At 46.4% G+C, this 13,170-nt stretch overlaps 2 protein-coding genes across 2 annotated transcripts; one reads left to right on the top strand and one right to left on the bottom strand.

Annotated features, from left to right (window-relative positions):
- Positions 1 to 3,534: 3,534 nt before the first annotated feature.
- On the bottom strand, positions 3,535 to 4,047 carry LOC136465208 (protein G1-like8). Its single transcript, XM_066464039.1, has one exon. The coding sequence runs from the start codon at positions 4,045 to 4,047 to the stop codon at positions 3,535 to 3,537; it is 513 nt and encodes a 170-aa protein (XP_066320136.1).
- A 573-nt stretch (positions 4,048 to 4,620) lies between these two features.
- Positions 4,621 to 9,800, top strand: LOC136466717 (autophagy-related protein 11-like). The gene is made up of 5 exons (XM_066465214.1): positions 4,621 to 6,332; positions 6,717 to 8,388; positions 8,493 to 8,710; positions 8,799 to 9,012; positions 9,323 to 9,800. The coding sequence occupies exons 1-5, from the start codon at positions 5,359 to 5,361 to the stop codon at positions 9,677 to 9,679; spliced, it is 3,435 nt and encodes a 1,144-aa protein (XP_066321311.1). The 5' UTR covers positions 4,621 to 5,358; the 3' UTR covers positions 9,680 to 9,800.
- Positions 9,801 to 13,170: the final 3,370 nt, after the last annotated feature.

The raw sequence follows: 13,170 nt of genomic DNA, 5'->3' as shown, positions 1-13,170 counted from the left end.
CTATTGATCGTTTTGAGTTACGAAAATTGATCTACACACTTTATTACATGCATTAATACATAAACATGATGCTTGTGACATGTTTTAGTAACGATTTACGGTGTAACACCGAGGGAGTTACAAGGGTGACACGACGAACCAACGTGCTGGTCAGCGGCCGTACATGGACTAGGCAGCATAGTGACCACGTGTTCATCACTGTTGATGATGTGAGTTCCCTAGAGTGACATATCGTGGACATGGGTCATGTTGAGATGTGCCCGCTCCCTGCACGATACCAGAAGTTTCACCTTGGGTTGTACTTTCTGGCCCGTAGTGGTTGGTGGCGGTATGGTCTTCCGTCAGGAGCCATGCCTGAGGGGTCGGGTGAGACGGAGCCCCCGACCTAGAGGTTGGGCGAGGCGGAGCCCTAGACCCAGAGGTCGGGCGAGGCGAGGCCCTCGACCTAGAGGTTGGGCGAGGCGGAGCCCGTGCACCTGGGGGTCGATTGGAGTTGTAGTCGCACTCTTAACTGCTCGGATGAATCAGTGTTGATGACCATTAGCTCTTCCTCTTTGGGTACCCTAGTATTGGTCCCCGACAGTAGCCCCTGAGCCTACGGAGGAGTAGAATACTCCTTCAGAGGCTTTTCTGAACGGGAGGACTCTGAGAGCCTTGGCCTTCTTTTGTCGCCCATGGCGTGTCCTAGGGATGGTGATTCCCTTTCATCTTGATCAGACCCCTCGGGGGTATAACCTTGAGATTTGGTGGGTCAGAAAAGGTCTTTCCTGATTTTGACCCCTACGAGGGTCTATGGTTCTACGATCGCGCGTTCGGTCTCCTTGCGAGTCCAACTTTCCTCGAGCCCCGCCCGTAGCAGGGGTCCGGTCGAGGGTCGACTCGTCTTTATGATCGTCTTCCCTCAAGCGTTTTTTCCGATAAAAACGGAGGGGCTGAGCCGTGCCATGATTTTTCTCTATGTACGAATCATGGTGCTCGGTGATCTTTTAATGGGCTAGTCCGAGTGGGGCCCCGTTCGTGGGGGTCTAGCTTGGGTCAGTTGGTGACCGACTCTAGATTCTCAGCGGTCAATCCATATAGTTCCCGGGTCCGTTTGACCGGTCCCGAGGGCTCTTTGCCTTTCTTCGAGAAAAAACCATGGATCGTATCCGGTCGAGACTCGAACTTAGGCCGGGATACCCGTGGCGCTCGTGCGCCCGGGTATCGTCCGCTAGCGGGCCCATCCCTTTTGTTTCGTTTAAATAAGTCTGTTCTTTCGTTTCGGTTGAACAAATTTATTCTTTCTTCCCTTTTATGTGTAAAAAGGGGTAAAGCGCTTTGACCCTTCCTATTGTTAAGATTGTAGAGCTCCAGGTGCGAGCGAGAAATTTTGATCACGCTGGTAAGCAAGAGTGCCGTAGCCGCTGGGGCATAGGTTTCTTGCAGTCCGACCAGCCTTACACAGTCATTCGTTTCCGCAAACCTCGCCTCTAGGTTTTTAATCATGAGAAAGGGTCGGGCACGGCGACTATTTCAGAATGGGTATATATATATCCTTATCAGCCCTCGAGTGAGACCCGACCCCTTACCGTTGTCGGGGTCGGATTTCACCAAAGACCGAGGGGACGACAGCGAAAACTAGTAGGAGAAAGCGTCTCTTGTTTTAAAAACGTTATTCTTAGTTTTCGTGCGTACCCTCTCCCTAGGATCTGAGCCATCGTTCTGTGACCACGCATTCGGTCTCCTTGCGAGTCCAACTTTCCTCGAGCCCCGCGCGTAGCGAGAGTCCGGTCGAGGGTCGGCTTGTCTTTGTGATCGTCACCCCGACTGCAGTTTCCGTAACCGGAGGAGTTGAGCTAACGTCACTTGCCTTGATGACTCGAGTATCGCGCTTGGTGAGCTCGTTAATGGGCATATCACTCGCAGTGCTAGATCCACCTTTGAGCATCGACAACAGGATGCGTATAGTAACTTCGCTAATTTTGAGATATATGTTGACTCAGTCAGTCTTCAAGAGGTGCTCATCAGACTTGTGTGTGCACGTATGTACATGTATGAATGTTTGTGTTTGTATTGTGATTTCACATAAAAATATATTTCATGGTGTATTTGATAAATTTCTAAAAAAATAATTATATTAATCATAGAAAACTTAGTTTAAAACTTAAAGTAAGGACCAAGTGACTTACAATTGTGAATTAATAAATAGCGTACTAGCCAAAGCTTTTACATAAATCAGTAAGATGGACTTTGGAAAAAAAGAGAGTACTGGCCAAAGCTTTTACATGCATCAGTAAGATGACTGCATCTACACGCTATGCATGAAATTAGCTTTTAATGATTAGAATTATTGCATTCCTACGTCGGTTACTTGCTTGACTATTTCGAATATTATGGATTTGTTGGTGTTTGACCTAAAAGTCGGAAGAAACCTATAGGCTATAGCTAGAATAATGCTATTTCCGTTATCTCATGTCAACTTTCCTCATAGGAGTAAAAAAGCAAGCTAAATAAAATACAGTAAAAAAGTCATGCTGTTCTAGCTACAGATCACATCAATTGCAATACAAAATCAATTAAAAAACACTATTTATAAAAAATGAGTGGACTTTGTATTTAGTGTTATAGTTAGTTAAACTTTTTCTTCATATATATATATATATATATATATATATATATATATATATATATATATATATATATATATATCTATATATATATATATATATATATATATATATATATATATATATATATATATAACACTCACTCAGCTACCCAATCAAAATGAACCATAGGATACAATGATTCATCTTATATATTATAAGGCATGTGTGTTTAGTTCTTCTCCCTAAAGTATACTTCCTATCGCATCGAATGTTTGGATGCATGCATTATGAATTAAATATAGACTAAAAAATAATTAATTACACAGTTTATGACTAATTTATGAGACGAATCTTTTAAGCCTAACTAATCCATGATTTGATAATGTGGTGCTATAGTAACCCATGTGCTAATGACTAATTAATTTGGCTTAATAAATTCATCTCGCGGATTGCCGACGGATTCTATAATTTGTTTTTTTATTAATATCTGAACATCCCATGCAACACCTTCATTTGACACCCAATATGGCACCCTAAGGCCTGAATTTAAACAAGGCCTAATATATACTCCAGATAGTTCGTGTTTCATGCACCTACTGTACCTGCATGCTGCGTCGTGACCAAAAAATAGCCTACGGATGAACAAAGCCATGGTTGCATAGCTTGGTACATTCCCTACACCGCCACTCTTCCGGAGGAAGCAAACCCAGCCCTTCTCCAATAATTCACGCACACGTCAATTCACTAGTCTATAAGGATCTCCCTACAAAAGTTTCACAGTATTTTTTATTAGGGACAATTGTCTAGCGGAGATCAAAGTGATGGTCGTTTGTTAGCGGACACTTCGTTTTGAGCAGTTTGTCAGAAGACACTCTGCTTTGATAAAATTATGCCACAGTACACCGCGGACCGGTTGCAGCCGGTTGAGGAGAGAGAAAATTTCATTTTAGACATCCGGTGCCCCTAAACCCCAGTTGGGTCCGCCCCTCTCCCTCTCACTGGCGCGCGGGTCCCACCTGTCATCTTCTTCCTCCTCTTTTCCTCTTCTCTTCTTCCATTGTTGAGCAGCAGCCACCGCCGTCGACCAGCCGCTGCCATGCGGGCTTGCGGGCGAGCTGGTGAGCCTCTGCCGCGACCACGAGCGCCACGTGCGAGCAGCCGCCCTCGCTACTGCTACCTTGGCCTGCACGTCGTGGACGTCGCAGAGGTAGATGCGCATGGCGCGGGGCGCGAAGGGGTTCGACTCCGACGCGTGGCCGCTCTCCTCGTACGCGGCGCGCAGGCGTCTGATGAGCGCGTCGAGGGATCCCCAGGCCTGGCGCAGCGGGCACGGGCACGGCGCCGACGGGATAGGCTGGCCGAAGTAGGCGCACTCGGCGGCGTGCACCTTGGTCTTGCCGAACTGGTCTAGGTACTTGAGGAACTCGATGACGTGCGTGCCGCTGCACCACGCCAGCATGAGTGGCGCCGGGTGGTTCTACAGGTACTGCAGGAACGTGTTCCAGTCCCGCTGCTTCTACAACTCGTACCTGCTGAGCTGCTGCTACGGCGGTGGCCTGCTATGGCTGCGCCTGAGCCAACGGCTAGGCCTGATGCTGCTTCTGCGGCGGCGCGTGCGCGTCGTCACCGCCGCCCTCGTCGCCGAGGGCGATGGCCCGGGCACCGGGGGCGCGGCGCTGGAGTAGGTTGCCGGAGGCACGAGGTTGGGGCGCGGCGCCGAAGCGGGCCGCTAGAGGCGCGGGCGCCCGCGATGACATGATGCGCGACGACGGGTGCGGGAGGCGGAGAGGGTGGCGGGGACAGGAAACACAAAAAAAAAAGAGAAAGGAAGAGAGGGGAAGAAGAAAACGTCAGGGACAAAAATGTTATTTCATCATTGTTCTCTCTTCTCAACCAACTGTAACCGGTCCATAATGTTCTATAACCTAATTTCACCAAACCAGAATATATTCTAACAAACTAACAAGATATTCACCAAGAAACGACCATGTGCGCTGCACGATTGTCCCTCTTTATTACTACTCCACCTCCGTCCTCCGGGGTGCGGAGTCCAGACGCCAGAAGGTAGCTTGGTCCACTTTTCTATTCACCCCCTTTTATTTTACTTTTTGTTCTTTCTCTCCTCCGCCGTCCTTCCCTTCGTCTGCCCTCCTCATCTCCTTGTCTCCCCGATGCTAACGCTACTGCTCCTCAATCTCCCCTCCCACACGGATTAGTATAGAAAAGAAAAATCCCATCCATCCCGGTTCCTTGATTCGGGCTACGCCCCTCGGAGACCGAATCAAACCCATCGGAGGAGTTGGATTGCTTCCCGGAGATCGCTTCCATCTGTTAATCAAGAAATCCCAAACTTCTCGTCCGAATCCGTGCGGGCTTGGTGAAGCAGGGTAAATTGGGCCAGGAGACGTCGGTCCCGGCCACGGAGTCCCCGTCCCTCGCCGGAATTCCAAGAAAGACGCCGCCTTCCGGCCGTTCTTGTTGTTGGGGGAGATAAAGGATTTGGTGCGTCTGATCGGATGCGTGGGAGAGAAGGCCTCGGCGGACGTTGTTGGCTCGTGCTTTTCTTCGACGGACGGAGGCTGTCCTGCTGGAGAGGTTAAAGAGTTTGGTGTTTCGTGTTGAACTGTGCCCGTCCGGTGGTTGCTTCGTTTGGTGGTATTTGGTAGAAGTGTAGATAGATTTTAATCTGAACCGCGTGAAGCAAAAAGGAAAAAAAAAAGGAAGATTCGGTTTTGGAGTGGAATCGTGGGCTAGTCGAATCGCAAGGAAGATGAGTTCCGGGTCGGCGGTGACAGGCGGTGGTGCGGAGGAGGCGGCGGCGGTGCCGCTGGGGCAGAAGCTGATGGTGCACGTGGCGGAGAACGGCAACACCTTGGAGTTCCAGTGCGGCGGCGACACGCTCGTTGACGCCATCCAGCACTCCATCCAGGTCCACTGCGGCGTACCGCCCAGCGACCAGCTCCTCCTCTGCGGCAACACCTCCCTCGACAGCGCCAACGGGCACGCGCTCGCCTACTACAAGCTTCCGCGCGACGACCGTGAGGTCTTCCTCTACAACAAGGCCCGGCTCCTCGCGGACTCCCGGCCCCCGGCGCCGGAGTCCCTCTACATCCCTGAGCCAAATATTCCATCACCGCCCCGGCCGCAGGACTCACCACCTGTGGATGCAGCTGCAGACCCGGCGCTGAAGGCGCTGGTATCTTATGAAACAAGGTTTAGATATCACTTCCAGGTCGCCAATGCGGTGTACCAATCTAGCTTGGCAAAATTTGAGCTGTGCCGGCGGCTTCTGCGGGAGGGGCAGGTGCAGGAGCGAGCGCTGGACACAGCACGGAGCAACCTAGAGCACACATTCCGGAAGCTCTCGCAGCGGTATTCAGAATTTTTGCGGTGCTTCACGCAGCAGCACCGTTCACATGTTGAAATGCTGGCAAATTTCGAGAGAGATGTGCAGAAGCTGCGTGCTATTAGGCTGCACCCAGCACTGCAAAGTGAGGGGAGGCATTGCTTGATGGACCTTCTCAAGGAGAATGACCTGAGGAAATTGGCTGATGGATGCTTGAGCTCACAAAAGAAGTTTGAGGTCAAGGTGTCACAGCTGAAGGCAAACTTCTTGGAGCTGAAGAAGAGGGTGGAAGGCTTATTCAATGCCATGAGCTCAGGTGGGTGCAAGGATGTTGAGAAGCTTATAAAGGAGCATCAGGGAGTCATTGGTGACCAGAAGATCATCATGCAAGCTCTAAGGTTAGACTTTGCATTTGTATGCCTAAATATGTTGCTCTTATCTGAAAGCCACTGGGAACTATTTATTTCTACTCTGAGAGATTTGGCCTGAATAATCTAAATGACTTCATTATACTGTTTTTTGAAAAAAGGAAAATGGTTTAGCTTGGTTGTATGACTAGTCTATTATCGTGGACATAGCAGGTTGGCTTGAAACTTAACAGTGCCATTTTTAGGATTTTCTGCTTTTGCTGCTACACATAGCTTATTAAGGGTCTTGCTTCTTTCTAACTTATTCATTTGAAACTGAAATGTGTGTTGTTAGCAACCATTTCTTCGATTCCCCACGATTATGTTACATCATATCTCATAGTATTATATGCTGAAAACTCTTTTGTCTTGCAGTAAAGATGTGTACACCTCAAAGAAGCTTGTTGATGACTGCTCAAGTTGCCAGCTATCTGCTTCTCTCCGTCCTCATGATGCAGTCTCAGCCGTTGGCCGTATCTATGAAGTACATGAAAAGCATAACTTGCCCAGTGTACAGAATTTTTATCACAGGCTTACAAAATTGCTTGAGAAATGCAAGGACAAGAAGAATGAAATGAATACTTTGGTCCATGTTTGCATGCAAAGAGTAAAATCTTCTCAGATTAGCATCAAAGGCATGATGAGTGAACTCATTGCATTCCAAGAGGTGATGGGCCATCAAGAAGATTTTGATAATCTGAAAATAGTCAGTGGCTTGGATCATGCATATAGAGCTTGTATTGCCGAGGTAGCCAGGAGGAAATCGTATTTTAAGCTGTATACTGGATTGGCTGGAACATATGCCGAAAAGTTGGCAACCGAGTGTCAAAACGAGAAAACAAGACGAGAGGATTTCCATAGGACATGGAGCAGGTACATTCCAGATGATGTCATGTGTTCCATGGGACTCTTTGATTCTCCAAGCCAGTGTGATGTAAAAGTTGCTCCTTTTGATCGTGATCTTCTTCCCATTGATGTTGATGATGTGGAAAAGCTTGCTCCCCAGTCTATACTGGGGTCTTTTCTGAAATCTGAGAGATCACAGCTAGCAAAGCCTTTGCTAAGCAATTCTAGTACCTGTGGAAATTTGAACAAATCTGAGCAAAATCCTCTGAGCGCTGATGATAAGATGGATTTCCAAGATTTTCTGGGGGGTTATGATTCTATTGACATTGCAGGAACTAGTAAGTTAGAAGTGGAAAATGCCAGGTTAAAAGCAGAACTTGCTTCTGCAATTGCAATTTTCTGCACTGTCAGTGCTGAATATGGATATGAGTCTATTGACGAAGGACAAATTGATGCTGTATTGAAAAAAGCAAGGGAAAAAACAGCTGAGGCACTTGCTGCAAAGGATGAGTTTGCTTACCAGCTTCAGTCATTGCTCACTGCAAAGCAGGAAAAATGCTTGGCATATGAGAAGCGGATCCAGGATCTTGAGGAACGCTTAGCCAACCAGTACATGCAAGGTCACATGGTGTCAGGAAGCAAAGGCACGTCTGATTCCCTGCTTTCTGCATTTAAAAGTAATGACTGCAACCTGGATGTATCTGGAGGCAGGCAAACCCAAATACGCGATGAATCAAGTGTGGCCATGGATGAGGCCTCTTCAACATCTGAACAGCCATCTAAACAAACAGAAGGTGGCGATGAGAATATGACTGACATTTCAGGTGCACTGAACTTGCAGTTGCTCGATTCAGCAGCATGTACTAATCTGGATGCTTTCATGACAGAATTGCCACGTGATAATGAACATAAGATCGTAAACATTGATAAGGAAGGGCACATGTTGACACAACTTACTATGGCTGACACTTCTGATGTTCCTATAGAAGATCCTCTTAGCATCTTAAACTCAAGAACTAATGAGCATCATGCCTTAGAGTTGAGGAATAAGGAGCTTCTTGTGTCAGAGCTGCAAAATACCCTAGATAAAAAATCAAAGCAGTTGGGTGAAACTGAAATTAAACTTAGTGCTATGATGGATGAGGTTAACTCCCTGAATAAAGAACTTGAACAAACCCGGGGTCTTCTTGATGAATCTCAGGTTAGTCATAGAAATCTATGATAATTTCACTGCTATGTGCAAATCGCAATGATCACCTTTCATATTGTTATTATTCTGATTCTCCCTCTACATATTTGATGAAGATGAATTGTGCACACCTTGAAAACTGTTTACATGAAGCAAGAGAAGAGGCCCGAACAAACAAATGTTCAGCTGACAGAAGGGCTGTTGAGTATGATGCTCTGCGGTCGTCTGCTTTGAGGATACATGGTTTGTTCGAAAGGCTAAATAATTGTGTCACTGCACCAGGCGTGACTGGCTTTGCAGAGTCACTGCGTTCTTTGGCTATCTCCTTGGCAAGGTGTGTTACTGTCATTCACATATTTATTGTTCATAGTAAATCGTCTTGAGAGGACAGCTATGATAAAATATTCTCTATTTCGTTCCAGCTCTGTAAAGAAGGATGAAGCTGATACCACTGTTCAGTTTCAACAATGCATCAAGATCCTGGCGGACAAAGTTTATTTACTGACACGACAGAGTGCTGAGCTGCTAGAACGCTATTCAGCTATGCAGGCAGTACATGGAGGTATCACAAAAGGGTTGGATGAGAAGAAAGAGCTGATTAAGAATCTCTACAATAAACTTCAACTAGAAAAACAGGTTTGTCTTGTAACATATGTAGCCATAAATCGAGTGCCATTTACTGTTTTACATCAGATGAACACTCATGCACAAAACAAAATTCATCTTGAATATGGTAAAAAATGAATTTGTCAAAATCATGATATGATTGGACATCAATATACTCTTGAGTTTTGTTACCTCAATTTCTGCATCTGGAGTTTTGTTACTTTAATTTCTGCATCTGGCAATGAATTCCCATGGCTGATGGATAGAACCTTTTACATTTTTGCTAATTGTGCTAACGAGCAAATTTGCTATGTTGTCTCTTGGAAAACTGTTTTAACAGGCCAGCAAGGAGAAGATATCATTTGGTCGGTTCGAAGTCCATGAGCTTGCTGTCTTTTTCCGAAACCCTGCTGGGCACTACGAGGCGATCAACCGGAACTGCTCAAACTACTACCTGTCTGAGGAATCTGTCGCCTTGTTCACTGAGCACCACCCGCAGCACCCAGCGTATATAATCGGGCAGATCGTTCACATTGAGCGGCGCATAGTGCACCCAGGCCAGATGGGAGGAGCTCCACGCCCTAATAGCAGTGGTGGCCGTCGGTCGCCCGCATCCATGCCCAACCCCTACAACCTACCTGGGGGCTGTGAGTACTTCGTGGTGACTGTTGCCATGCTGCCTGATGCCGCCCGTTGAAACAAAACACCTTCCTGATCCTGCCTGACAATTGGCTGCTGAAATGAAGGGAGAAAACTGTCAACTGTATATATACTGAAATTTATTGCTATAGACTCTCAATTCTCAGTTGCTTTCTCAAGTTATGTTTGTATATATGATCATCGTCACGGTGTAAATAGACTCGGCTACTGATGCTAGGCATCTCTTCGTTCAAGCAGACTGAATATTCTTTCAGCTAGCATCGCATTATTGTTCCTTCAATTGGACCTCTCTTTTTCGGAAAAATCTTCATTAGTAGTTCTGATTTTCCGTTGGGTATATTTAGTTCAGTTAATCAGATTGCTGATGCTACACTGGAATCATGATTCTTTTTTATTGCCATTTGGTTCGCTGTCATTTACCATAGTGGGCTGAAAGAAAAACGGGAAACGATAATAAGAAAATGAATAATTGCTGATTGCTTGCCACGTAAGATAGTGTACGTCGAAAGAAAAAGGGAAAGAGAAAGTAAGTTAACATATAAAATTACTCGTCTCCGTCTATGGTGGGGCGCCTTTGGTGTCCCAGCATAGCAGGTCACAAGCCCTGGTAAAGGAGGAGGGTTGTGTTAGGCGTGGCGAGCCAATGTAAAAACCTAGCCACTTAAATGGAGATGAAACCCGAAAGAAAATCGTTGGGGCGTAACCCTCTTAGCGACGCGCCATATCGGAACCCGGGTATGGTGTTAAATGGGCAAGGGCCGGGTCGTCACCCCCGTGACGCGCCGTGTCGTGATCTGGGCATGGTGTCAAGTAACCAAGGATCGGGTCGTCGCTTCCTTAGTGGCGCGCTACATCGGCGCCCGGGTGTAGTGAAAAATGAGCAAGGGTCTTTGCATCAGAGTCGACGGGTGCGAAGGGTAAGGAAGCTAGTCGAACCAACTAGGATCCGTTTAGGTAGTTGGAATGTAGGGTCACTTACAGGTAAGTTAAGAGAATTAGTTGATACCGCGACTAGGAGGCGTGTAAATATATTATGCGTTCAAGAGACTAAATGAAAGGGTCAGAAGGCGAAGAAGATGGACAATACAGGTTTCAAGCTTTGGTACACAGGGACAGTTGCGAATAGAAATGGAGTAGGAGTTTTGATTGATAAGAGCCTCAAGAATAGTGTGGTGGGAGTGAGAAGGCAAGGAGATAGGATTATCTTAGTCAAGCTTGTCGTTGGTGATATGGTCTTGAACGTAATTAGTGCGTATGCCCCCCAAGTAGGCCTCGACGAGAGTGCTAAGAGATAGTTCTGGGAAGACTTAGATGGTCTGGTTAGAGCTATACCTAGTAGCGAGAAGCTTTTTATAGGAGGAGATCTTAATGGGCATGTAGGTACTACAAGCGCAGGTTTCGAGGCAGTTCATGGAGGTTTTGGGTATGGTCGTAAGAATCAGGAGGGGGAGGAAGTTCTGGACTTCGCGGTAGCTTTTGACCTGATGATAGCCAATACTTTCTTTAGAAAGAGAGAATCTCATCTAGTGACCTTCAGTAGCGGACAACACTGTAGCCAGATTGACTTTGTCCTCGCAAGAAGAAAGGACAAACGAGCATGCTTGGATTGCAAGGTGATACCAGGGGAGTGTGTTGTTTCTCAACATAAGCTTTTGGTGGCAGATTTTCGTTTTCAGGTGCGTGCCCGTAGGGATAAACAAGCTAAGATTGAAAGAACAAAGTGGTGGAAACTGAAAGGGGAGACGTCAGAGGTATTTAGGGAAAGGGTTATCAAAGAGAGCTCTTGGAAGGAAGAAGACGACATAAACAATATGTGGGACAAGATGGCAACCAACATTCGGAAGGTAGCCTCAGAGGTGTGTGGAGTAACCAAAGGAAGGGGACGCGAGGCTAAAGATACTTGGTGGTGGAACGAGGAAGTCCAAATGACTATTAAGGAGAAGAAAGAATGCTATAGACGCTTGTACCATGATAGAAGTGTGGACAACATAGAGAAGTACAAGGTGGCAAAGAAGACTGCAAAGCGAGCTGTAAGTGTGGCAAAGGGTAGAGCGTACGAGGATCTTTACCAACATTTGAGTACGAAAGAAGGAGAGAAGGACATTTATAGGATGGCTAGGGTTCGTGAGAGAAAGACACGGGACTTCAACCAAGTTAAGTGCATTAAGGATGAAAGGGAGCATCTCTTGGTAAAGGAGGATGAGATCCGACATCGATGGCAAGAGTATTTTAACAAATTATTCAATGGTGAGAATATGGACACAACCTTTCAGTTGGATGACTCTTTTGATGACACCAATAGACGCTTTGTGCGGAGAATCCAAGAATCTGAGGTCAGAGAGGCGTTGAAAAGGATAAAAGGAGGTAAGGCGATGGGACCGGATGGTATCCCAATCGAGGTGTGGAGATGCCTCGGGGACATAGCTGTAGTATGGTTAACCAAGCTGTTCAACCATATTTTTCGATCGAACAAGATGCCTGATGAGTGGAGGAGAAGTATATTGGTACCGATCTACAAGAATAAAGGGGATATTCAAAGTTGTACAAATTACCGGGGAATTAAGTTGATGAGCCATACTATGAAGCTATGGGAGAGAGTTATCGAGCATCGCTGAAGAGCAATAACGCGGGTCTCTATGAACCAATTTGGTTTCATGCCCGGAAGGTCAACCATGGAAGCCATTTTCTTAATAAGACAAGTTATGGAGCGGTATAGGGAGAAGAAGAAGGACCTACATATGGTTTTTATTGACCTGGAGAAGGCTTATGATAAAATACCAAGGAATGTTATGTGGTGGGCTTTGGACAAACATAAAGTCCCAACGAAGTACGTCGGGCTCATTAAGGACATGTACAGCAATGTTGTGACTAGAGTTCGAACAAGCGATGGAGACACGGATGACTTCACGATTAGGATAGGACTACATCAAAGATCAGCATTGAGCCCTTATTTATTTGCTTTAGTGATGGATGAGGTCACAAGGGACATACAAGGGGACATCCCTTTTTGTATGCTTTTCGCGGACGATGTAGTGCTAGTTGATGAAAGCCGGACAGGAGTGAATCAGAAACTGAAGTTATGGCGGGAGACTTTGGAGTCTAAAGGTTTTAGACTTAGTAGAACTAAAACTGAGTATATGAGATGTGACTTCGGCACTACTACTCGGGAGGAGGAAGATGTTAGTTTGGAAGGTCAAGTAGTGCCTAGGAAGGATACCTTTCGATATTTAGGATCAATGCTACAGAGGGACGGGGATATTGATGAAGATGTTAGCCATAGAATCAAAGCAGGGTGGATGAAGTGGCGGCAAGCGTCTGGTGTCCTATGTGACAAAAGGGTACCACAGAAGCTAAAAGACAAGTTTTATAGGACGGCGATTAGACCTGCTATGTTGTATGGTGCAGAATATTGGTCTACGAAAAGACGACATATTCAACAGCTAAATGTCGCGGAAATGCGTATGTTGCGTTGGATTTGCGGTCATACAAGAAGGGATCGAGTTCGGAACGATGATATACGTGAGAGAT

The sequence above is a fragment of the Miscanthus floridulus genome, chromosome 7 (assembly GCF_019320115.1).
Source record: "Miscanthus floridulus cultivar M001 chromosome 7, ASM1932011v1, whole genome shotgun sequence".
Lineage (NCBI taxonomy): Eukaryota > Viridiplantae > Streptophyta > Magnoliopsida > Poales > Poaceae > Miscanthus > Miscanthus floridulus.
The sequence above is the reverse complement of the archived record's forward strand: the minus strand, read 5'-3'. Positions and strand labels throughout refer to the sequence as shown.